Below are 24,458 nucleotides of genomic sequence, written 5' to 3'. Positions count from 1 at the left end.
TACCCAGGTTCCACAATGTTATGTGTGTCAGCGGGCCTGCACCAAATTGTGCATTGACGGATGGGAAGAAGAGAGTAGCATGATAAAGAAAAATTGAGCAAGAGACATTGAGAGAGAGAGAGAGAGAGAGAGAGAGAGAGAGAGAGAGAGAGAGAGAGAGAGAGAGAGAGATCTAGTGATGATGACGATGATGTTGGATCGAGGTATCTTTGCCAAGGGAAAACATCTATACATCTATGAGACAAAGAGAGAGATCTAGCAATGGTGACGACAATGTTTGATCAACGTGTGTGCTCCAAGCCCAGGGAGTCCACTATGTAACAAATGCATATAGCACGTGCAAACAAAAGGTATCTCACATACACTTTTGACAATGGTCTACATTTGTATCCATTTGGTGCAAGGTTGCATTGGTCAACTAGGATTGATTAGACAAATCGTACCCCATATTTAAAAGAGTGTGCAATTCCAATATCTATTTAGGCCACTCTCAAAAATTCTAGCAACTTCTTTATTAAGATCTTTCTCTTTGGGTTGTACAATAGAGTCTAGCACAACTAAGGAGGTTGAGCCCATGACCACTACCACTAACGGGGTTTCAACTATGGGGGTTGAAAGCTCCCTAGCCTCTCCTACTTATTGAGTTTGTAAGGGCATAAGTGAAAGGTTTTCTTGGGCCACATTTCTACTATTTTCTTGAAATTAGGGAGTGTCACTCTCCTTGAGAGTCTTACCCTGGCTTGCTTTACCCATGTCTTCAATCTTTCACTTCTTCTTCTTCTTCTTTGTGTTGCTCAATTTACCTAAATACTGAGTGAATTTTTTAAAGCCCTCAATAAACATGTCTATGAAGTTCTCACTTGGAGTGTCCTCTTTAAGCTCTACCCACCTTGCTTTTGACATTGCCACTCCATAATAGTCAAACTTAACCAAGTCTTGAGCAAAGGACACAGGCTCCAACAAGTAGGAATCACCATTGAGAAGATTTACTCTGAGACATGGAGACATGTCAAGCTTTGAAGAATCTTTCTTTAGCTTACTAACAATACCACATTATTGGAAGGTAATTTGATCTTTATCTTGAAAGAAAAAGTGGACTCTCTCATCACTTCCGCCATTTGGTAGGTGAAAATCTAGATACCAGGAGCTTGGTTTTGAGCCTATTACATTATAGTAGGGCTGTCATAGTGCATATGTAGGTGCCCTTGAAAGGCCTAAATGCTCTTTGAGAGATTTTACATTGACACCTAGGCCAGCCTCTATCCCTCGAGCCATAGATTGCCTTGTATTCTAATGAGAGCTCGTATGGCCTTAGGGCCATACGATGCCTATGTATAAGCTCAATGGCCATAGGGATGCCATGGTGCATTTGTAGGTTCTCTTGAATGGCCTGAACTCTCATTGAGAGCTTTTACATTGACACCTAGGCCACCCTCTCACCCTAGGACCATATGTGCCTTCTATTTTGATGAGATATCCTATGGACCAGGGCCACAATGTGCCAATGGTCATAGATTTCTCTCTATACTAATGAGAGATCCTATGGACCTAAGGACATAGGGCAACAATAGTGCCCATGTACGTGCCCTTGAATGGACTAAATGCTCTTTGAGTGCTTTTACATTGACACATAGGCCACCCTTTTCCCAAATTATGAGAGATCATATGGCCATAGGCCCTACGACCATAGGGTGCAAATGTATAAGCTTAAGGGCCAAAGGTTGCTCTCTATTCTAATGAGAGATCCTTTGGCCCTAGGGCCATAGGGATACCATGGTGCATATGTAGGTGCTCTCAATAGCCATAATTCTCTCTAACTGCTTTTACATTGACACATAGACCACCCTCTTACCCTAGGGCCATATGTTGCCCTCTATTCTAATGAGAGATTATATATGGCCCTAGGGCCATAGGGTGCCAATGTAGAAGCTCAAGGGCCATAGGGTTCGCTTTATTCAAATTAGAGATTCTACGCTACAATGATGCCCATTTAGGTTCCCCTGAATGGCCTAAATGCTCTTTGAGACACTCCACATCGATACATAGGCCACTCTCTAGCCCTCTGGCCATAGGGCTTCCATGGTGTCCATGTATAAGGTGTCCTTGAATAGCCTTAATGCTCTTTGAGAGATTTTCCATTGACACATAGGCCACCCTGTGGCCCTAAATCGATAGGTTTCCCTCTATTTCAATGAGAGATCCTATAATCATAGTGTTAAGTATGGAGCCTGATTTACCCCTTGTAATTTTCTGTGTTAAAAATGCACATTTGTAAGGCCCCCACTATGAGGAGGAGACATCATGCATGAAGAAAAATGACTCGCCGAAAAATAAAATCACTCGCCAAAAACCAAAATTTTCACGCCCAATTTTCTGTCCGGAATATTCCTTTTTGCCAAAATATTATGGCCGGCCAACGGCGGTCGGAAAATGGTCGAAAAACGACCGGTCAGTTGACCGGTTGGCCGGTGGCCAAGTTCAATGGCCCGTGGCCAAATTCAAAAGCGAACTTGTCTTCTCAAGGGTGGCCACACATGGGCCGATTGGAGGGTCCGATTTGGACTTATCTAAATAAGGGCGCTACACATGGCTACCTCTCATGAGAGAGGGAAGCCCTTTTGGCCTATAAAAGGAGGCCATTTCTACACATATTTTATAGTGTGAAGTTGATGCAACAAGGTGGTTGTGAGGTGGTGAGAGTGAAGCAAGGTGAGAGCTCTATTAAGGGTATAATCCCTTTGTAACCTACTTCTTGTTTGAAGTACTAAAGCCATTGAATGGCTGTTTTCCCGTGGACGTAGCCCACATTGGGTGAACCACATATATCCTGTGTACTCTCTCTCTCTCTCTCTCTCTCTCTCTCTCTCTCTCTTCACTCTATAATCTCTTGTGTAAGACGTCTTACAATGAACAATGACGAAGCACGTATATTTGCAATAATATTAGTCGAAAAGGACGGATACCCCACACCCACACACAGAGAGAACATTTTAAAGAGAAGAAAATACTAAAGGAAAAAATAAAGAGAAGAAAAACACCTCTTTATATGGACACAAAAGATCTTTGACTTTCCACCTCGATGTGTCTTTTGATTTTTCATCTTCATGTGCTTTTTCATTTCCTAAACTCACCCTTCACTTATGCACTTAATATGTTTTGAAAGAATTTTTATTTTTTAGTCTTAAAGCTTTTTGGCAGCGATGCTTTATTTTTATTTTTAAAAATATAAATCTAATGCCACGTGGTGGCTTCCGCATTGAGATATTGCAAAAAGAGCCTTGAGCTCATCAAGTAAGAAGCAAACAATCACAACGACTAGGGATCGTGATCCTTATAATTCAGATCTTAAAAGCTATAAACATGTCAATTTTTAGTACCAAATTGCATTATGTTATACGCATAGAAAAAGGTTATCCTGGGGCCATCTAAAGCAAAATACAAACTATGGGCAAGTCTAGTACTAATCACAAGAATTGGCATCTTTTTAGAAAATGAAAATTTTACATACAAAGTATGAGAATCTGTTGACAAGGGGAGAGAGAGAGAGAGAGAGAGAGAGAGAGAGAATCTGTTGGCATCTTTTTAGAAAATGAAAATTTTACATACAAAATATGAGAATTTGTTGACAAGGGGAGAGAGAGAGAGAGAGAGAGAGAGAGAGAGAGCGAGAGAGAGATCCATCCTCAATTTCATGACTGATAAGAGTCTTAAATGTCGATGAGAAGATGCAAGGGTGTCGAAATCCTGACCATTTCTAAAGTTTCTCTCGAATTAAGTTCTTCAAGAATGATCTGTTCTTTGGTGGTAATAGGTTGGGAAGTTCTGCTCTTCTTGTCTGCACTCAAATAATCAAGTACTACTTCTTTCACCATATTTGGCAAGCAAGGAACCGTTGCGTGTTTGAGGGGTATCTGGCTGTGGCAAGATTTCGTGAAATCATACAAGAGAGCAGAGTGACGATCCACATGATCGGAGGCAAACAAGCCTCAGAGGACTTGTCTAGAACAATACATGTCATGATGATATCTTGTAATGAGTAAAGCCTAGGAGTAGTTGCGGTTTATCTATCAAGCAGAAAACTTGTAATCCTGTGACCGTCAAGGCTCGGTCTGAGCTCGAGGTTGGTGTATATTTCTGATGTTCTTAATACTATCCACTCACAATTGTGAGTTATACAAAAAAGAAAAAGTTTCTCTCGAATTTAAAATTTTCAAAATAGCTCGCTCTTTATAAATTTTTAAAAAATTGGTGTAACCTTGACTGAATTCAAATATTTGAAGATATTTGTGGGCCAATGGGTTGTAATAGCTGATTGTTCAGGGACACAATCCCCACCAGCTTTTTGAGAGCTCACTACTGATTTTTTTCCTCATGACATATAACCAAATATGTGAAAATTGGAGCAAACTTGTTAAAAGATTAGCGGATTTTGAAAATCTTAGGGGTAGTGGTAATTTATCCTAAAATAATTTTCATAAAAGAAAAAACGATAGAAAAGTGGAAGACTAGTTATGCATGGTTCAAGTTCATACCCCACTTCCATTTGCATGCACCTGTCCTTTGGGACGTAAAGACACTATTATCTCTTTGGTTGCAACATCAAATACAAATATGATACACTCGGATCCACCTTTCCAGAATCATCTATGTGTGTGTGTTTGTGTGTGTGCGTGCGCGCGCACACAAGAGGTATTTTAAAAATCCCTCTAGACACATATTTACTAATGTCTCAATAGATACAATTCTACAACTCTTTGAAATAAAACCAAACCTTCTAACGAATGCATGTGCTACACTTTTAGATTATGAGGTGGACACCATTGGCTTATCTATGATTGTGTGGACTAGTTGTCGACACACTCCGTCGTCCCACGTCCACAAAGTTGAATCGTGATAGCTCTTTTTGAATTGTGCCAACCCTAAAAGTTAGCAAGGTCAACAAGAAAACTCCCAACGTCAGGACCCAAGGTCAAGGTCCCATCCCTTAACGTTAAATTGAAAGTCCGATTCTTTTGTGAGAAGATGTGTTCATGCATTTATTTTTCATCGAGGAATGAGGAGAGAAAGGTTAGTATGATTGATATGTGCCTCCTTTATGAAAGGAGCTCCTAAAGCAAACAAAAGAATCACATACATTGTGTTTACATGTCATTGACCAATGTCTAGAGAAAGGCTACCATGATTGAGGTGTACCTCCTTAATTGCTTCAACACACGCGTCACATACTAGTAGTCAAGTAGAAGTTGTCTTCAATTGCACGTTATAAAAGCAACGGCTTGGCAAAGCTCCAAAGCTCACCGTTACTAGTAGTCAAGTAGAAGTTGTCTTCAATTGCACGTTTATAAAAGAAACGGCTTGGCAAAGCTCCAAAACTCCAACCTTAGGACTAAATAACACTCGGTCTTGAATGAAGACCCAGTGTTATTTAGTCGTTCTCATGGGATCCATGGCAAGGAACTATGCGTGTAAAAGACGAGGTTCTGTCGTCCAATTTTAAACTGATGTGTTTAAGTTTACTTTTTCTTGCAAGAGTTTATCTTATAGGGTTTATTTTGTGCCTTCAAGGCAACAGAATACACACATCCGCGTGGTTAGCTCATCATGGTCCACGTCGTGGATTCGAATCACAAGGAGGACATTGACCTCGTCTTTCGTTGGACGTCGATCATCTTAGAGACGCAGGCGTGCTTAGCCTGCCGGGTCGATCCCATGATGGGGTCTTCATTGAAGACCCTGTGCCCTTTAGTCACTGGACAATGATGTGTTTTCAATGTCAATGTAACCCATAGTGGAAGTTTTTTAAAGCTAATAGTAATATTTTCCATACCCATTCGGAACCTTCAATCCCAATGGGACCTTCAAATCTTTTTCGTAACGACACGAGAATTCTCTCTTGCAGAATACAATGAGTGTCTATGAGCGTTAACAGAGTCGTTTGATCGCACTTGAACCAATGACCCTTTTGTTTGCTTTTGGAGCTCTTTTTTTTTCTTTTATAAAAGACGCAAGAGCGTCATATTAAGTAGAGAACAAAATTACATTGTGAGGCTTTACAAAATGACACTTCCGACATCAGCAATTTACATTCAGGGATAATTACAAAAAATTAGGGGGATAACCAAGCATTTAAGCTGACAGGTTTTCCAATAGATCTTGCATGTGGGCGATCAGACGTATCCCATTGTTGTGCAGCCTTCGTAGCTTTTGGAGCTCTTTGATACGTCATACATGTATTGTACATTAATTACAACTAGTAAAACGGCGTCTCTTTTGGCGACGACGTGGCCTCTCTTACCTTCAAACCCCTCGAGGGCTCTTACTTAGCATCTCAAGCAATGTTCGAGAAAAATCATTTGATAAACATACAAAATCCCTCCAAGACAAATCTGAACCGGAAATTTTACAATTCTAGCTAGTATTTTTGCAAAATTACACTATCTTTCATGTATTTTAAGTGGAATTTTCTCCTTCTTGCCCTACCCTCAATCGGCTACTTTGATTTTGCAATTGGCTGAAGGCTAAGCTGAGGCACAGTTTTCCCGAATAGTGATCTCAAGGATGCCACCATATGTGATTGAATCATAGAGACACTCTCCTTTTGCACACATCCGTTGAAACCAGCCCAGAGCTTCTTGACCTTGCCCACCTTGCTCAAGTTAGGCATATCCCATAATGAGTGCATTCCAAGAGACGACATCCCATAAATTAAGCTCCTCAAGCACTGTGCTTTATGAAGTGCACCACATTTGGCATACATGTCAACCAAGGCAATGGTAGGGTTCAAGGTTTCTACACTAAATTTCTCTATAGGTTCTAGGTTTTCTCAAGCCTTCAAAGTTTAAATTTAGAGGTAAATACCAAAATTTGTAGGTGGGATTACATTAAACCTAGGTCTTTTCTAGCTCTGCGAGTTCCCACCATCAACAAAGCTCCGTATCGATGCAAAATAGTGCATTTAAGCTTCTCTTCCCCCTTGTTTATTTGTTTGCTACTCCATTGATGATGAGTTGTAGAGCGATGCCTCAATTCCTCCTCCTCCTCCTGGCTTTTGAAACTAAGTTTGCTATTGTGTTTTCCTAGCTTCAACCCGAGTTCGCCCCCGCCAGTAGGTTTTTTTTGTCATGTGGCGGAGGGGAATCAACGACGGTAGTGGTAGACCTCTCTCTCTCTCTCATGCCAAATTTGGTGCACTTCGAAAAGCACAAAAAGTGCTTGAGAAGCTTCATGTGTAGGATGTCGTCTCTTGGAATGCACTGATTGCGGGATATGCCTAACTTGTGTCGGGCCAAGAGAGCCACTGCCCCACCTAATGCTTCCCATCCATCAGCTCCATCTCATTCTCTCTCTCTCTCTCTCTCTCTCTCTCTCTCTCTCTCTCTCTCTCTCTCTCTCTCTCTCTCTCTCTCTCTCTCTCTCTCTCTCTCTCTCCCCCCGATATTCTACTCACATGTCGCCATGGCTGCAAGATTTAGTAGCATCACAATGTGCACGCGATAATTGATCTTGTTCTGGTTAAAAGGGAGTACTCAATTTGTAATCATATATCTCTTCCGGGCTTGGTGTCTCGCCTGGCTGCCACTTGAGGCTTAGAGCACACTAGCTGGTTGACCCCTAGTCTGACGTGCAGTTGGGAGGGGCCCCAAAATCCCTCCTCTCATTATATATAGTACAAATATAGATTATTTTAGTTTGATATTCCTGCCATCTATTGTTGCCACAATAAGCTTTTTTTCACAAGATAAAGGTTCAGCCAACATCGCAGTCAATGTGAACAGTTTCATTTATTTGGGCGCACATGTGCCCCGGGGAGTTCACCTAATAAAAATGTAACCTATCACGTGAGTTCAACAGAAGGGTATTTAAAGTTCTTGAAACTTACATAAATATATATACAGAAGGGCATTATTTTTTCAAATTTGAAAAAAACTTACAGATTTCAAAAGAAAAGGGTATATTATATTCCTAAAAAAATTCACAGATAAAGGGTTTTAGAAACATATCTTGAACACACGTGATATGGTAGTTTTACACATAGCAAACCCCCCCCCCGAGACATGTGCACACTGTATCTCTCTCTCTCACACACACCATCCCCCTCTCTCTCTAGAGACTCCAATACTATCCAAGCATCCATGGCCTTATTGAAGTCACAACTCTGGTCATAGGATGAGCTTCTTCATCATGGCACTTTGGCATCTAACATGTCAAGCACCTTGGGAAGTTCGCCCCAATTTCTTTGGGCTCATCTTGTATACATAGCCTTGCAACCTATCATTTCCAAGGGAAGCATTGGCAGATTGTAGGCTGCAAACATAATTGCCCAACTATGTATAGTTCTTATATTTACATATAGAGGTACAGAGGCACCCAAAATGAATTTCCTGGGTGCATGTGAGCTGATATGTTGACTACCCAACTACAAATAATGGAAAATTCAGATCACCCATACGCACATCGTCTTTTACAAGGAGTCCAACTGCACAAAATTCCATATGCAAGTCACCCAAACTATAGAAATCTTTATGCAAGTAGTCCAACTGCCCAAGTACATACAAAACAATGCTTCACATGAAATTTTTCCAAGTTATCTTTCTTTGCTGCAAAATTTGTGCATGTCTCTTTGTCTCTCTATAGTCTCTGATGCAAAAAGAATGTTTCTAGTCGACAATGCACCATTAAAGGGATGCATTAGTCTTGCATTGAACCCCATTTTTCCACCATCATTGAATGTTGGCAAGGATGCTAATATCCTCCTTGGGGATCTGATGCCATATATTCAAGCTCTTCATCATGTCAACAATATTCACACAATTACAAGCTCTTAAGTACATGGACATACACCCATAGTGCAAGGACATGAACTTTATAATCATGCTCACATGGTTGTTGCAGAGTGGGAGGAGAGATATTTGGTTTCTCTAGGGAGAACCTACTCCACACATAGACTATCAGAAGCTTCCCGTCCTCATGACGATAAAAAGGGTGAAACATCTAGCAATAGCAAAACAAGGCATCCTCTGAAGCCCAGTTCAAGGAGATGACTGAAATTCTCTTTGAAGCTAGAATCAAATGCAACTAGCCACTTCCTAAAGACTGGATTCATAGATCTTCCTACTGTCACAAGCTTTTATGAGCCAAACTCACTAGAGACAGAAGAACATTAAACGATCCTTATACAAAGACTTGGAATGCCTTAATACCTTATGAGGTAGAAATGAATATTGTGCTTAGGAATCATCTCGAGCAAGAAGCTCTCTATCGTCTAATCTAGAGAGAAAATACTGGACCCAGCACTCAAGGACTTTCCAATGCACCATCGAGGGTCTATATAGGCCTCCAAAGAAGAAGGATCCAGATAAAGAAAAGACATTCCATTGGACTGACACTACTTGACTGAGCATCAATGACAACTGAAATTTTGATAATATTCTCAAATTCAAAGAAAAGGGGGAAGGAGATGTCCTTCAAAGAAAAGGGGGAAGGAGATGTCATTCAAAGAAAAGGGGGAAGGAGATGTCGATGGTTGGAATAGCCTCTAGTTGAAGATTCAGATAGGAAACTAGGATGGTAATTACCAAGGCGAGTTATTGCGATAACTACTGATACAATAGACAATCGGTCAGAATCCGAGTCCGATGGCTATAAATATGACCCAATTTCATTTGTGGGGACTTTCCTCACTATCACTGCTTAGTGTCTTGGAGCTCTTCATGCTCACATACTTTTGTAACTCTAATCATTAAGCTCAGACCAGACTTGGCTCACACCATTGTACTTTGCTTATATTCATTTGAATATATTCTAGTCCCAGTTTCTAGTTCCAATCTGTATTTCAGTTTCAGTGTTTGCATTTCATTTCAGTCTTTACCTAATTTTATACTGAAGTCTTGATCTGATCTAAACTAAGTCTAACCAACCAACTTGGAATAGTTGTAATGAGTGATTAGCTCATTCCAAACACTAGTTTGTGCTTTACTTAGAAGGATTAGAGATGACACTAAGACATTGAGATAACAAAGAATTTATTTTTGAAGCCCTCGTAGGGATTTTGAAAATATGCATAAGATTTGAAGAGAAAAAAGATGATTTTAATAAAATTTGTTACCATTTTAATTGCTCAAATGTGTTAATATTTTGTTAAATTAAACAAGAAAAAATACACACACACACATAATTGTTTGCATTTGATGGCTATGGCCATTGGATTGTTTGTTGCTTTATAGTTTTGGTTTTTTGTATTTGTGCATTGTTGCTTTTAAGTCCCAAGTACATCTCCAGACCCCGTATGCAAGTGATTGCCGTCCACATGGTGAGCGCTACTAGCTCTCCTTGCCCTAGCGCCTTTCTTATGCTTTCCAAGAACCCTATTCTCATCTGACCATGTGCTTGAGATTTTTCTTCATTTTCGTGCAAATCACCTTGAAAAAGTTGCATGGATTCTAGATCGACGCATGTGACAACTTCCCACAAGCCACAACTGGATGGGTTGAGCATCGGATTAGACGGATTGAAAAACTAATAGACATGGCGGTAATACAATCACCTTAGACTAAAGTTCAATTTGTAAAAAGCCACGTCATGGATCGAGCATCATATTAGATTGATTGAGAGGCTGATAGATTTCTTTCTATTTGATATACATTTCTTTCTATTTTTCAAGTAGGTTGTATTACCTACTTAGGAGCACGATCACTGACAATGTTACTTGGCAAACCAAACAACTTGTATAGATTGTCCACAAATAACTTGGCTAGTTTTGATGTCTTAAGCGTTGATTTGGTTGGAATAAACTTACATAGTTTAGTCAACCGGTCTACTACCACCCACACCTAGGCATGACCTCGTAGAGTGGTTGGTATACCCACAATAAAGTCCATAGAGATACTTTCCCATTTTTCATTGGGAATCTCCAAAGGATGTAAGAGTCCTCCTGGTTTTAGGTGCTCTGCTTTGTTAACTTGACATTTTTGGCAATGCAAGACATAAGCTTGAACAAAGCCATGTATACCTGGCCAGTAAAACTGTCGTCATACAAGAGCATAAGTTTTTCTAATACCCGGGTGCCCTGAACTTGGACTATCATGACATTCATAAAGAACTTGGCACCGAATGTCTGTGTCTGTTGGTACACAAACTCTCCCCTTATGGAGTAGGTACCCATTGTCGATGGTGAAGTGCTTCCATTGTTGTAGTTCATCACTCAATAGAGGAGAACTAGGTGTGGAGGTTAACATTAAACTACCATCATTGGAGTGAGAAGGATCCCTCATTTGTACATAGCTCCACACTCTGGAATATGCTTCATCATGCTCATATTTGCCTTTGAGAGAATCCAAAAATTCACTACGAAGTTCTATGAACAAGAGAGAATTGATCTCCGGCATACGACTTAGAGCGTCAGCCACCACATTGTATCGACCTTCATGATACCGGAGCTTGGCGTCATATTCCTGAAGAATCTTGGCCCACCTGGATTTTCGACCCTTCAAATCCGTTTGTTCAGTAAACCATTTGATGCTTTCATGGTCAAACACAATCTCAAATTGAGCACCTTACAAATAATGCCGCCATGTTTTCAAGGCAGACACTATTGCATAGAGTTCGCGCTCATAAGTAGAGTAGTTCTTTTGAGCTCCATCAAGTTTCTTGCTTTCAAATGCAATTGGCCGTCCGTCTTGTAACAGGACTGCTCCAATAGCATGTCACTGGCATCCGTTTCCAAAACAAATGATTTCAAAGGATCTACAATAGCTAGTATGGGAGCTGTAGCTAATGCATCCTCGAGCGTATCGAAACTGTGCTATTGAGCGGGTCCGCACTGAAAAGCTTTGCCTTTTCCTTTCAGTTGATCCGTCATGGAAACAACAATATTAGCATAGTTTTTAACGAACCTTTAGTAAAAACCTGCAAATCCTTAAAAAATCAGTAACTCTTCTAGAATTTTAGGAGAAGGCCATTGCCGGATTGTATCCACTTTGGATTGATCCATACATAGCTGGCATTAGCTGAAATAACATGCCCCAGATAGTGAATTTCTTCTTGCAAAAAATCACACTTAGATTCCTTGGCATATAATTTATTTGTTCGTAACAATTTGAACACCTGTCTGAGATGTTGTAAGTGTTCTTCTTCAAAAGCACTGTAGACTAGAATGTCATCGAGAAAAACGATGATAAATTTACCCAAGTACGGCTTCAAGACACTATCCATAAGTGTCATGAATGTTACGGGCGCATTGGTTAACCCAAAGGGCATCACCAAGAACTCGTAGTGTCCAAACCTTGTTTGGAATGCAGTTTTGGGTATATCATCAAGTTGAATACAAACTTGGTGATAACCTGACCGCAAGTCTATTTTCATAAAAATGCGAGCATGAGTGAGTTTGTCGAACAAATCATCCACTCGTGGCAATGGGTATTTGTTCTTAACCGTAACCGCATTTAAGCCACGGTAGTCTACGCACATGCGCATACTGTCGTCTTTTTTTTCACTTTTTTTTCACTGATAGGATAGGAGAAGCCCATGGTGAAAAACTGGGGTGTATAAACCCTCTGCTAAGGTAGTGAGTAAGTTGACGTTCTACCTCAGCAGCTTCAGAGTAACTCATACAGTAGGGCGGTTCACTAATAGGTTTACAGCTTGCAACCACATCGGTGCTATGTTTCACCAATTGTGTCGATAGTAATCATGATAGCAAATCATTAGGAAAAACTCACTAGCAACGTTTTCTTGTTTGCAAGTATCCATTGGTGGAAGAGATGAGAGAGAAGCATGCGACATTGAGGAATTTTCAACAAATTCAATGTTAGAGAGAAAATGAGACAATGAGTAACACAAGAAAACTTGATCTATTTCATTATCAGAAACGAACTGCATAAGCTCAACTGCATAAGTTGAGGGTGATGTTGGCAGAGGGTGGTTAGAGATGATTTTTTCGGCAATAAGGAAAATTAAATACTTCTCACGGGCTCTTCTTCGGGTTGCCTTGCTCCACAAAATTCATGGATCACGTACCCTCTGATACCATGTCAAAATTGATGATGCGAAAGCGTAGAGACCAAGAGGAGAAAGAACGAGAGAGAGAGAGAGAGAGAGAGAGAGAGAGAGAGAGAGAGAGAGAGAGAGAGAGAGGGTGTCAATGTTAAAGATCTCCAAAAGCATTTAGGCCATTCAAGGGAACCTACATGGTCACCTTGGTTGCTCTAGGTCCATAGGATCTCTCATTGGAATAGAGGGCAACCTATGGCCCTTGAGCTTACACATTGACACCCTATGTCCTTAAGGCCATAGGATCTCACATTAGAATAGAGGAAAACCTATGGCCCTAGGCGCAAAGGGTGGCCGTGATGTCAATGTAAAATCTCTCAAAGAGCATTTGTGACAATCAAGGTCACCTACATGGGCCTAGGGTCATATGATATCCCATTAGAATAGAGGACAACCTATGAACCTAGGGCCAAAGGGCGTCCTACGCATCAATGTGAAAGCTCTCAAGAGCATTTAGGCCATTCAAGGGAACCTGCATGGTCACCATGGCAACCCTAAGGCCCTAGGGCCGTAGGATCCCTCATTGGAATAGAGAAAAACCTATGACCCATAAGTGTATACATTGGTACACTATGGTCCTAAGGCCATAGGATCTCTCATCAAAATAGGGGAAAACCTATGACCCTAGGGCCAGAAGATTGCCTAGGTATTAATGTCAAAGCTCTCCAAAATTATTTAGGCCATTCAAGGGTACCTACATGGACACCATGGTAGCCTTATGGCCATAGGATCATAAGATCTCTTATTACAATAGACGGCAACATATGGCCCTTGAGATTATACATTGGCACCCTATGGTTCTAGGGCCATATGATCTCTCATTGGAATAGAGGGCAATCTATCACCCTAGGACCAGAGGGTGGTCTAGGTGTCAGTGTAAAAGATCTCAAAGAGAATTTAGGCCAAGGGCACTTACATGGGCACCATGGCAGCCCTAGGGCCATAGGATGTCTCATTGGAAGTGAGGGAAACCTATGGCTCTTGAGATTATACATTGGCACCCTATGGCCCAATCTCGTGGCCGCATCATATGAGTTAACAAGATAAATACTTCACAATGGCCTCAAGAAGGCATCATTTTGTGTTGTAATAAATGATTATTAGAACACATTTCACATGTTAATAATCTGTGTTCGAGAAAAATGTGTCTCAACTTAATATCTTGTTGTTTATGGCTAGAAAAATACAGGAAACTTGAAATTCTCTCGGTTTATAGGTCAAAATTTGAGTCTTTTGCCGACAATTACACTAAAACTTGTGTAGATTTGTTGGTTTTCTAAAGACAAGCTTAAAATCTAGTCGGGATTTTTCAATTTTAAACGGTTAAAATACACTAGATTCCGGTTTTTTTCTAACATTGGTGCCGTTTTCAATTTTTAAAAATGGCAATTGAGAGCAAGGGGAAAAGGAGAAGTTCCACCCTGAAATAGAGAAAAATAATATAAAAACTTGAAAAATAAATCTAATTTTTAACATTTTCTCTAGGCATATTCCAGAAAAGAAATTTAGTATGTCTGTAAAAATGTTTTTTTTTTAATACTTTAACGGAGAGAGATTAGAGAGAGAGAGAGATGCACGTGTGTGCGCGCACACGTGCACACTCGTTCTCATAATGAAAATATTCAAATGAATATAATAAGGCTTGAAATGACTTGAAATGTCACCTATAAAAGTTAATGTAAGGGTAACCACTTGACGGTGAGAGAATTGCACGTTTTTCTTTACCACTTCCCTATGGCCTTCTTGGCCAAAAATCAGCAAGCCTACCGCGGCACCGCCTACCTAGTAACTATTTATTATGAACCAGTCACAAAACTCTTCCGTTGCTCTCTTCAGCGTTGCAATGAGTGGCTATGGCAGCTGAATTAAACTAACTTTAGCTAATTGGAGCTTGAATCAATTGCTTTAGTGCGTGATCGCATCAAAGCTTAAACCCCCGCCCCTCTCCCCCCCCCTCTCTCTCTCTCTCTCTCTCTCTCACACACACACTCTCTCTCTCTCACACACACACACACACACTCTCTTTCATGCTCTGCACACAGCCTTGATCAGCTCCTTGGCCACCAATATCTTGACCTGCAGCTGCTTGTTGTCAGCTCTAAATGGCTACCTCTATAAGCTGGGCTAGAGGGTCTCTGCTGCAAGCGGAGCAGCTGATCCCATGCGTCAGCTTCCTGTTCACTCTTCTTCTCTTTACTGTGTCCACCGGAAGCGCCTCGCCGATCGGCGTGCCAGACTTGCAGCAATGCGAGCCGGCAATGGACGTTTCCCCTACGAATCAAACTATGATGCTCACCCTCAATTGCTGTTTGCCTATCCCTGCACATAAGCCCAGAGTCTTCTCATTCCACAAATACAAATCGAAACCGAGAGTCCGGCAGGCCGCGCACACAGTGAGCGACGCCTACATCGCAAAATACACGCGCGCGTATGAGCTGATGAAGGCGCTTCCGGACGACGACCCCCGGAGCTTTCACACGCAGGCGAAAATTCACTGCGCCTTTTGCAACTTCGCGTACAGGCAAGCGGGCAATACCAGCGTTCCGCTGCAGGTCCACTTCTCATGGCTCTTCCTGCCATGGCACCGGTGGTACCTCTACTGGCACGAACGGATTCTGCAGAGTCTGCTGGGCGATCCCACCTTCACGCTTGTTTTCTGGAATTGGGACGACCAGCGCGACGGCGGGAATGTGATGCCGGCCATGTTCGTGCCCAACGGAACGGCACTGTACGATCGCAATCGTAACCAGAATAATTTGCCGCCGGCGCTGGTTAAACTGAGCCCCACCACCACTGGCAACGACAGCGTCGAGATCGTGAATCAGAACCTGAACGACATGTATCGGGATGTGGTCACCGCCACCACCGCCGAGCTGTTCATGGGAGATGCTTACCGGTATATCCTTCTCTCACTCACTCACTCTCATTTCCGGGAAAAATTCACGGCGTTCAAGCACTCAAAAGGACATACCTTAGGTTGAGAAATATTTTCAAAGCATTTGAAATTAATAACACCACGCTGAAAACTCAAGCATACATATATCAATCAATCCAAATAGACTTATATCCACAATTGGACTCTAGTAGGGGGTACCACTGCTGGGATAAAATGGAAAAAAAGGAGAATCTAGTGAAGATGCTCTCTCTCTCTCTGTGTGCGAGCGCTCACAAATGCGCGGACTGTCTCTCTCTTTGTCTCTGCCCACACACGTGGAGTTAGGGAGGTTCTCTCATGCGAAGTGAAGGCTGCCTCTTTCTCCTTCGTGCTCCCCTCCCTCCACCCTGGGCATCCATTGACCCAAATTCATGTCTTTGGCTTTGACAATGGTTTCAATAATTGAATACAAATTGGCCTTGGAGTCTTTGCTATTGTCTCTTGATTGCTTGCTCTCGTATGCAAGATTGGTAGCCATAGACATCATCACATAACCTATAGAGAGAGATCAACTTCATAAGTCAACATGGTCCGAAGCGATAAGAGTCTATAGCCACCAATACAACCAATAAAGCTTCGAGCAAGAGTAGGGTTGCTATGACATCTGCCTCATCATTTGGAATGCAGCATCTCTATTGCTTTCTTTTCTGGCATGCATATCTATCACGTTCTTGTGAACAATTTACAAATTTCACTAAGTTATAGAAGAGAGACCTTGAGACATTCACTCTTGCATTTCAATCTTTGAGTTCAGATATATTAAAAATATGAACACAAAAAGTTTACAAGCATCGCCCAAAACCAATCGAGCCAGGGCATCCATTGTCCGAAGAAAGAGCACCACCATAACTTCCAAACATCAAAATTTAAAGGGGGTTTTACATGGAGCCCCCAAACCCACATAACAAAACACACCACCGTCACCAGAATCGTCGCAAAAGAAAAGGGGAACCAATACGGCCAAAAGAAGGGTGGAGCCCGAGAGTCTCCATCATCGACCAAAACCTTATATGGGTACACTGTAACCTGGGTACACCTTATATTGCACCAATAGCACTAGTGTTAGATGGCCTGTTGCTCTTTGGTCTTGAAATTTTGCACCAACATGTTTAGCTTGTGTATATCCTTGAAATTGTTCATATCACTTTATTGAGGTGTTCCAATGAGTGCTTTCTATGTTTTCCATTATGTGTACATAAATGAAACATTTTCTTGTTCCCAGTTTCAATGATAGGAAATATTATACGTAGGGAGGGGGAAAGCAAGCCATAAAAAGAGTGGTTCCATAATTATTGTTTATTAATAGTGTGAAAAGTTTCTACATAGGTACATTTTGCATGGATGCAGGAAATTTGCAAGGAAATAAAAAGGATATCAAGAATCCTGATAAACATGCACTTATCAATTTCAAATAGTCTTGTGATGTGCACAGAAAATTGAAGTGATATAATTGTAATAACCTTTTGATGCTAAATCTTACTTTTCAATTTGTGTGTGTAGAACGGGGACAGACATCACAAATTCAACAGTGATCACTGCACCATTGGAAGGGCTGATTGAGGGTGGGGTTCACAATGGCATCCACTATTGGACAGGGGATCCCAATTTGACGCTAATGCAGGACATGGGTACCTTCACCACTGCCTCTAGAGACCCCATCTTCTATGCCCACCATAGCAATGTGGACCGACTCTGGGACAAGTGGAAATACGACCTGCCAGGCGGACCAAGGGCCGACCACAATGACTCTGACTTCTTGGATGCAGAATTCTACTTCTATGATGAGAAGGCTAGGTTGGTGAAGGTGACAGTCCGCGACGCCTTGGACAACTCTAAGCTGGGCATTAGCTACCCGAGTGTGGCGGCTGATGAGCTTTGGGTCAACTACGATCCTCCAGTCATGTCCAACGGCAGCGCTGTTGAAGCCGCCCGAGCTGTTGGCGTTGCCACTATGGGTGCGGCCCCCCAGAATGGAACCATCTTCCTCGGCTCCGGCCGCTCTGCCATTGTCAAAGCCCCCTCCTTTCCCCCTTCCACCACCACCAAAGCCACCGTCCTTGTTATCCAAGGTCTCCAGGTCACCCGCCGTAGCTTCGTCTCTCTCACTGCCTTCGTCAACCTCCCCTCCGCTAATGCCCTCACTGACACCAGTACCGCAGAGTACCTAGGCACCTTCAACATCATCCCCACTGCTAGTATTAAGTATAGCCACCTCACCACAAATGTCATGTTTGAGATCAGCAACAACATGCAACGAATTGGGATTACCCATGAGCATGAGGTAGTAATCACCATGGTTGTCACGGGGGTCGAACCAGTCTCTATTCAAGGCCTCCTCATTGAGAATGTATGAACCATCCCTTTCCACATACCTTTGTTGCACGTTGAGCATGAGCACGAGGTAGTCATAACAATGGTTGTCACAAGTGTTGAACCCATCTCCATTGAAGGCCTCCTCGTTGACTATGCATGAACCGTCTCGTTCCACATACCTTTGCCACACGGTGATCTCATCTCTTAAAGCTTCGGCCTCTCAGCTCATTGGTCATCACCCTCCTTCATTCTCTGTAGATTGAAACTAGTATGTGACCCGCGCGTTGGTGCGGTACAAACGAACATGGCTTTTAGTATTATGAAACAAACCTATGCTTCAATAAATGTACAATGGATGTTACATTAATGTATATTAAGTTTTTTTAAACATTCAATACTTTTTGAATTTATTCGATCATATCAACACAACACAATAAAGAAATTAAGGTGGACCTACAAACCATTGCATAAACTCATGTACATCTTACGGTCACCAATGATTAAGATTGAATAAATCTCTTCTCTCTCTCTCTCTCTATATATATATATATACATATATATATATATATATATATATATATCTTGATTTCATAACTTGTTGGTTAGATCTTTCAACTCTTTTGTAACATGTTTTAAGTTTAGCACTTGTTTCTACACATCTTCTCCAAAGGAGTTAGCTTGGTTGGTTGAGTACTTGACCTCCGTGACCCGGGTCATGGGTTCAAGTGCGACCAAGCGACCCTATGTACTTATAAGGATGCAATTTGTCATCTCACACCAGATGAGTGCGATTTGCTTTAAAAATAAGTTTAGTAGTTGTCAGATAATATATAAGGTCTCTAGGATTGTTGCAATGTCACATGCCTCTCTTTACAACTTTTAAGTTCTTTTGTCGGATAGACCTTCAAAACGTTTTGGGATGTTTCCTACAATGTTATAATATCTCTTCTTCTTCTTCTTCTTTCCCACCTCCCTCTCTCTCTCTCTCTCTCTCACACACACACACACACAGACACACACACATGCACACGTGTTTGAGAAAAGTGTTTGAGCTCTCATGTCATGAAAAATTGGATACTCAGCTATTTGTATCCACACTATAAGTGACAATGATCACCATAAGGTAAACTTTCAACAAAACAGGGCACAACCATATGAAGTCATACCAAAGTTTGTGCTATCTTCGAGACACTCATTTAGAAGCCATATTTAAAGAATTTGGGAGGTCCAGATATATAATATACATTAAAATTGGCCATATGAGCCATACAAATCATTTTAGCACATAGTATGGGCCTTGATCGCCCAAACCATATTTGATCCCTATCAAACTTTGCAAGGATGGGAAAATGGTTCTCACCCCTATACGTGCAAAGTCTCATGGCCATCTGATATGGTTTGGGTGGTCCCGACTTATACTATGCCCTGAAATGGGTCATATGAGCCATACAGCCCATTGTAATGCATAATTTGGGCCTTGACGGCCCGTATTGGATCGATTTGCAAATTTTCCTGCGTGGATAATTTGTGCTCAATCCCACCCATGAAAATTTCCAGAGCCATCTAATATGGTTTGGGTAGTCCCGACCCATACTATACACTAAAATGGGCCCTCTGTCTCATACGGCCCATTTTGGTGTATAGTAGGGCCTTTACCGCCTATACCATATCAAATGTGATTGTGCAACTTCATGGGTAGAGAAATGGTAGTCATCACCAACCATACAAATTCTTTTATTCATCCGATATAGTTTATGCGGTCCCGAACCATACTATGTGCTAAAATGGGCCATATGGCTCATACGACCCATTTTAGCACATAGTATGAGCCTTGACCACTCATACCATATTAGATGGTTGTGCAACATTGTAAGGTTTGGAGAATGGTGCTCACCTCCACCCGTGAACCTTTGTGTGGCCATCCAATATGGTTTGGGTAGTCTCAAACCATATTATGCACTAAAACAGACCGTATGGCTCATATGGCCCATTTTAGCACATAGTATGGGCCTTGAACACCCATACCAATTTGGATGTTAATGCAAATTTACAGGGGTGGGATAATGGTGCTCACCCCAACCCATGAAAACTCTCGTTGCCATCCAATATAGTTTGGGTAATCAAGACCCATACTATGCAATGAACTAGGTCGTATGAGCCATATGGTCCATTCTAGCGCATAGTATGGACCTTGATTACCGAAACCATATCAAATGACTGTGAAAATTTTAATAGGTGGAAAAATGGTTCTCACTTCCACTGGTGCAAAGTGTTGTCGCCATCCATCACGGTTTGAGTGGTCTCAATCCATACTATGCGTTGTAAACCCTAAACCTTGAACTCGAAATCGTGATCCCTAAACCATAAACCCAATACCTTAAACCTTGAACGCTGAACCTAAATCCTTGTCCCTAAACCCTAACCATAAAACCTAAAGCCTAAATTAAATCTTGAACCCAAAATCCTAACCTCTAAACCTTAAACCTTAAACCTTGAACCATAAATCCTAAACCCTACACGCTAAACCATGTATCCTATACCCTAAACCCTGTATCCTATATCGCAAAACCCTAACCCATAAATCCCAAACTTGCATGGTTGTTAAACTTTGGACGGATTGGGGAATGGTGATTCATAGCCATCTATATATGGTTTGGGCAGTCCCCATCCATACTATGCGCTAAATGGGCCGTATGGCTACCCTGTACCCTAAACCCTAACCCTTAAACCCTAAACTTGGATGATTGTGCAACTTTGCACAGGTGGAGAATGGTTCTCATCCCCACCCATGCAAAGTTTCACATCTATTCGATATGGAGGGTTTCGACCCATACTATGTGCTAAAATGGGACATATGGCTCATACAACAAAATCTAGCACATAGTATGCGTCGAGACCTCCCAAACCATATTGGATGGCCACAAAACTTTTCATGGGTGGGGTTGAGTACTACTTACCCGCTCCTGAAAAGTCTCACAGTCATCTTGGATATGGTTTGGGTGGTCAAGGCCCATACTATGCACTAAAATGGGCTGTATGAGCCATACGACCCATTCTAGCGCATACCATAGGATGGCCACAAGACTTTGTATGGATGGGGATGAGAACTATTGTTCCATACATGCAAATTTTCATAGCTATCGTATATGTATGGGTGATTAGGACCCATAACATTTGATAAAATGGGTCCTATGAGAGATACGGTCCATTTTATCACATAGTATGGTTAGGGACCCCCCAAAACATATCGGATGGCCACAAGACTTTGCATGGATGAGTGTGATCACCATTAATTCAACCTTGTAATTTTATACAACCATACAATATGGTATGGACAGTCAAAGCCCATATTATGTGCTAAAATGGGACGTATGAGCCATACGACCGATTTTAGCGTATAGTATGGGTCGGGATTTCCCAAACTATATTGGATCGCCACAACCCTTTTCATGAGTGGGGAAGAGTATAATTTTCCGACCCCTACAAATTTTGCATCCATCCGGTATGGTATGGGCAGTCAAGGCCCACACTATGTGCTAAAATAAGACATATGGCTGTTACAACAAATTTTAGCACATAGTACGGGTCGAAACCTCTCAAACCATATTGGATGGACATAAGAATTTTCATGGGCCAAGTTGAGTAATATTCTATCACTCTTGATAAGTCTCATAGCTATCCGATATGGTTTGTGTGGTCAAGGCCCATATTATGCACTAAAATGGGCGGTATGAGCCATACGACTTGTTTCAGCGCATAGTATGATTTGAGACCACCAAATTCATATTCAATGGCCATAAGAATTTGTACGGGTGGGGATGAGAATTATTCTTCCATCCTTGCAAAGTTTTATATCCATTCGATATGGTATGGGCGATTCTGATCCATAATATGTGCTAAAATGTACCGTATGAGACATACGGTCCATTTTAGCACATAGTATGGTTAGCAACCGCCCAAAACATATTGGATGTCCACAAGACTTTGCATGAATGGGGGTGATAACCACTAATTCTATCATAAAATCTAATATCTAATATCTAAGCAACCCAAATGATTTTCTCATATTAAATTGATCACTTAATGTGGGAGAATAAACGGGAACAAGTGTTAAGATATAAACATGTGATTATAGATCTATCTCAACACGGGTCCAATGGTAAAGGGGCCCAAATTAGAGATGTTCTATCAAAGAGCAAGGCTAAAAAATGGAGAATAAGACCTTAGGGTTAGCTTCATTGAAGACCTCCAATAATGTGTGTAAAAGGCCTTTGACAATAGGTAAGCTAGGGCTGATCTTGAGGCGCAGGAAACCGACCCAGCTCGAGGTGCTTGTCCTTCTTGTCATGCTTGATGACTAAGGTGCTTGATGATTGAGGTGATTGAGATGCTTAAGGTGCTTAATTATTGAGATGCTTGAGGTGCTTGACATGCTTGAGATGCTAGGGTTGCACTTGAGGTGAGAACCCACCCCAAGCTTAAAGTGCTTATGAGCCAAGCTTGTGGTGGGAACTGGGCCTATGCATGAGGGGTTGAGGTGTCAAAAAGTCAAATATTCAATCCCTACATGAATCCAAAGAGCAAGAAACATGAAAGTTTAAGTTCCTCTGAAGATGAGGCTCCACGAAGAAGGCAGTCTAGACGATCGCGCACTACTCCCAAGAGGAAACGATCAACACATAGTCCTTCTTCTTATCACTGTGAAAGGCAAGAGAGAAAACAAAGGAAGAAAAGGGCTAGGAAGAGGTCACCCTCTTCTCCTTCTTCTTCACCTTCCTCCTCTTCTGACGAAAGTTATGGTTATTCTCCTAGAGAATACAAGAGGGGAGGACATCGCAAATCATTTCCTGCATGGCGAAGGTCACAAAAGCTAAAGAATTTCAAGGAGGGAGGAAAAAGTATCTCTTTTCTCACCTATGATGGCACCTTCGGTGCTATAGACAAAGTGTTGGCCTTCATCCAGCAATTTGATGCGGCCTTTGGAGATGAGGGCTTCACAGAGTCCTCTAAGCTACGCCATGTAGCTATGCACTTCCAAAAATCAGCTTGTCAATGGTGGGCTAGCCTTCGTGGAAATGGTGAAGCCCCAAAGACATGGATAACTCTACGAGTTTCCATCATGAAGAAATTCCTTGCAAGCGATGCAAAGGAGAAAGTGCTTACCGAATGGCGCAGCTTGAAGCTCCTCTCCCATGAGTCTATCCACAAATATGTAGACAAGTTTTGGGATTTACATCTCAAGGCTACTGTCTTTCAAAAGATAGACTTTGCCGAGCAAAGGCAGCAATTCTGTGTGGGATTACCTGAAGAAATGGTCGAATACATCAACTCTCAATGGCCTGGTACTATTAGCGAAGTAATCCATCACACCATGGTTGCTTCACGCATCAATTTCCATCAAGGGGATAGACGTAATGTCAAGCCCATGGAAAACAAAGACAAAAATGATGCAAAGGGGAAAACCAATGTTCAAAATACTTCCCAAGTCAATTCCAACAACAACAATAATCGGTCCAAGTAGAAGGGAGTTTACAAAGGTAAAAACAAACTCTCTCCTGAAGAGCTTGAAGCTTTTCGCAAGGACCATAAGTGTTTCAAGTGTGGGGAGCAAGGACATGGCTATCGTTCTTGCCCCAAGAAGAATACTCGCAATGAGACTCCTAGGGCTTCCACCATCGAAGCTCCAAAAGAGGATGCTCATTGCAAAGGATCATCACTTTCCTATTCTTGGGGAAAGGTAAGAGAGCATGATGCCTTCATCTTGTTTGACCCCGGCTCTACTCTTAACTTCATATCAATGGAGTTGGCCACCAAGTTGGGCATTCAAGATTTTGAGATGGGAGATATAGTAGTCGCTGATGCAGCTTTAAAGGGACAACAAGCCTCCGTTACTCCCTTGATTGGGAAGTTGAGGCTTCATGTCCAAAGCTATGTCGACAAGGAATACTTCTTCATCTCTCCTCTCCAACATGAGGATGTTATCCTAGGGGCACCATGGTTTGATCGCATGGTTGCCAACATGAAGTTTTCTGAAAGGAGAATCTACTTCACCTATAGGGGAAAGAACATGTATATAGATGCTAGTGAGCGTGGCCACACTATTCCACTTGTAAATCCTCTTGCTTTTGATAAGTCAATGAAGAGCTCAGTTTCTACGTACATG

At 41.7% G+C, this 24,458-nt stretch overlaps 1 protein-coding gene across 1 annotated transcript; it reads left to right on the top strand.

Annotated features, from left to right (window-relative positions):
- Window positions 1-14,863: 14,863 nt before the first annotated feature.
- LOC147459469 (polyphenol oxidase I, chloroplastic-like) lies at window positions 14,864-18,685 on the top strand. Its single transcript, XM_086510733.1, has 2 exons — window positions 14,864-15,943; window positions 17,483-18,685. Exons 1-2 carry the CDS (start codon window positions 15,150-15,152, stop codon window positions 18,333-18,335), a joined length of 1,647 nt encoding a protein of 548 aa, XP_086366859.1. The 5' UTR covers window positions 14,864-15,149; the 3' UTR covers window positions 18,336-18,685.
- The last annotated feature ends 5,773 nt before the right edge of the window (window positions 18,686-24,458 follow it).

This window comes from Adiantum capillus-veneris, chromosome 4, assembly GCF_014529385.1.
Source record: "Adiantum capillus-veneris isolate H3 chromosome 4, ASM1452938v2, whole genome shotgun sequence".
NCBI lineage: Eukaryota > Viridiplantae > Streptophyta > Polypodiopsida > Polypodiales > Pteridaceae > Adiantum > Adiantum capillus-veneris.
The sequence above is the reverse complement of the archived record's forward strand: the minus strand, read 5'-3'. Positions and strand labels throughout refer to the sequence as shown.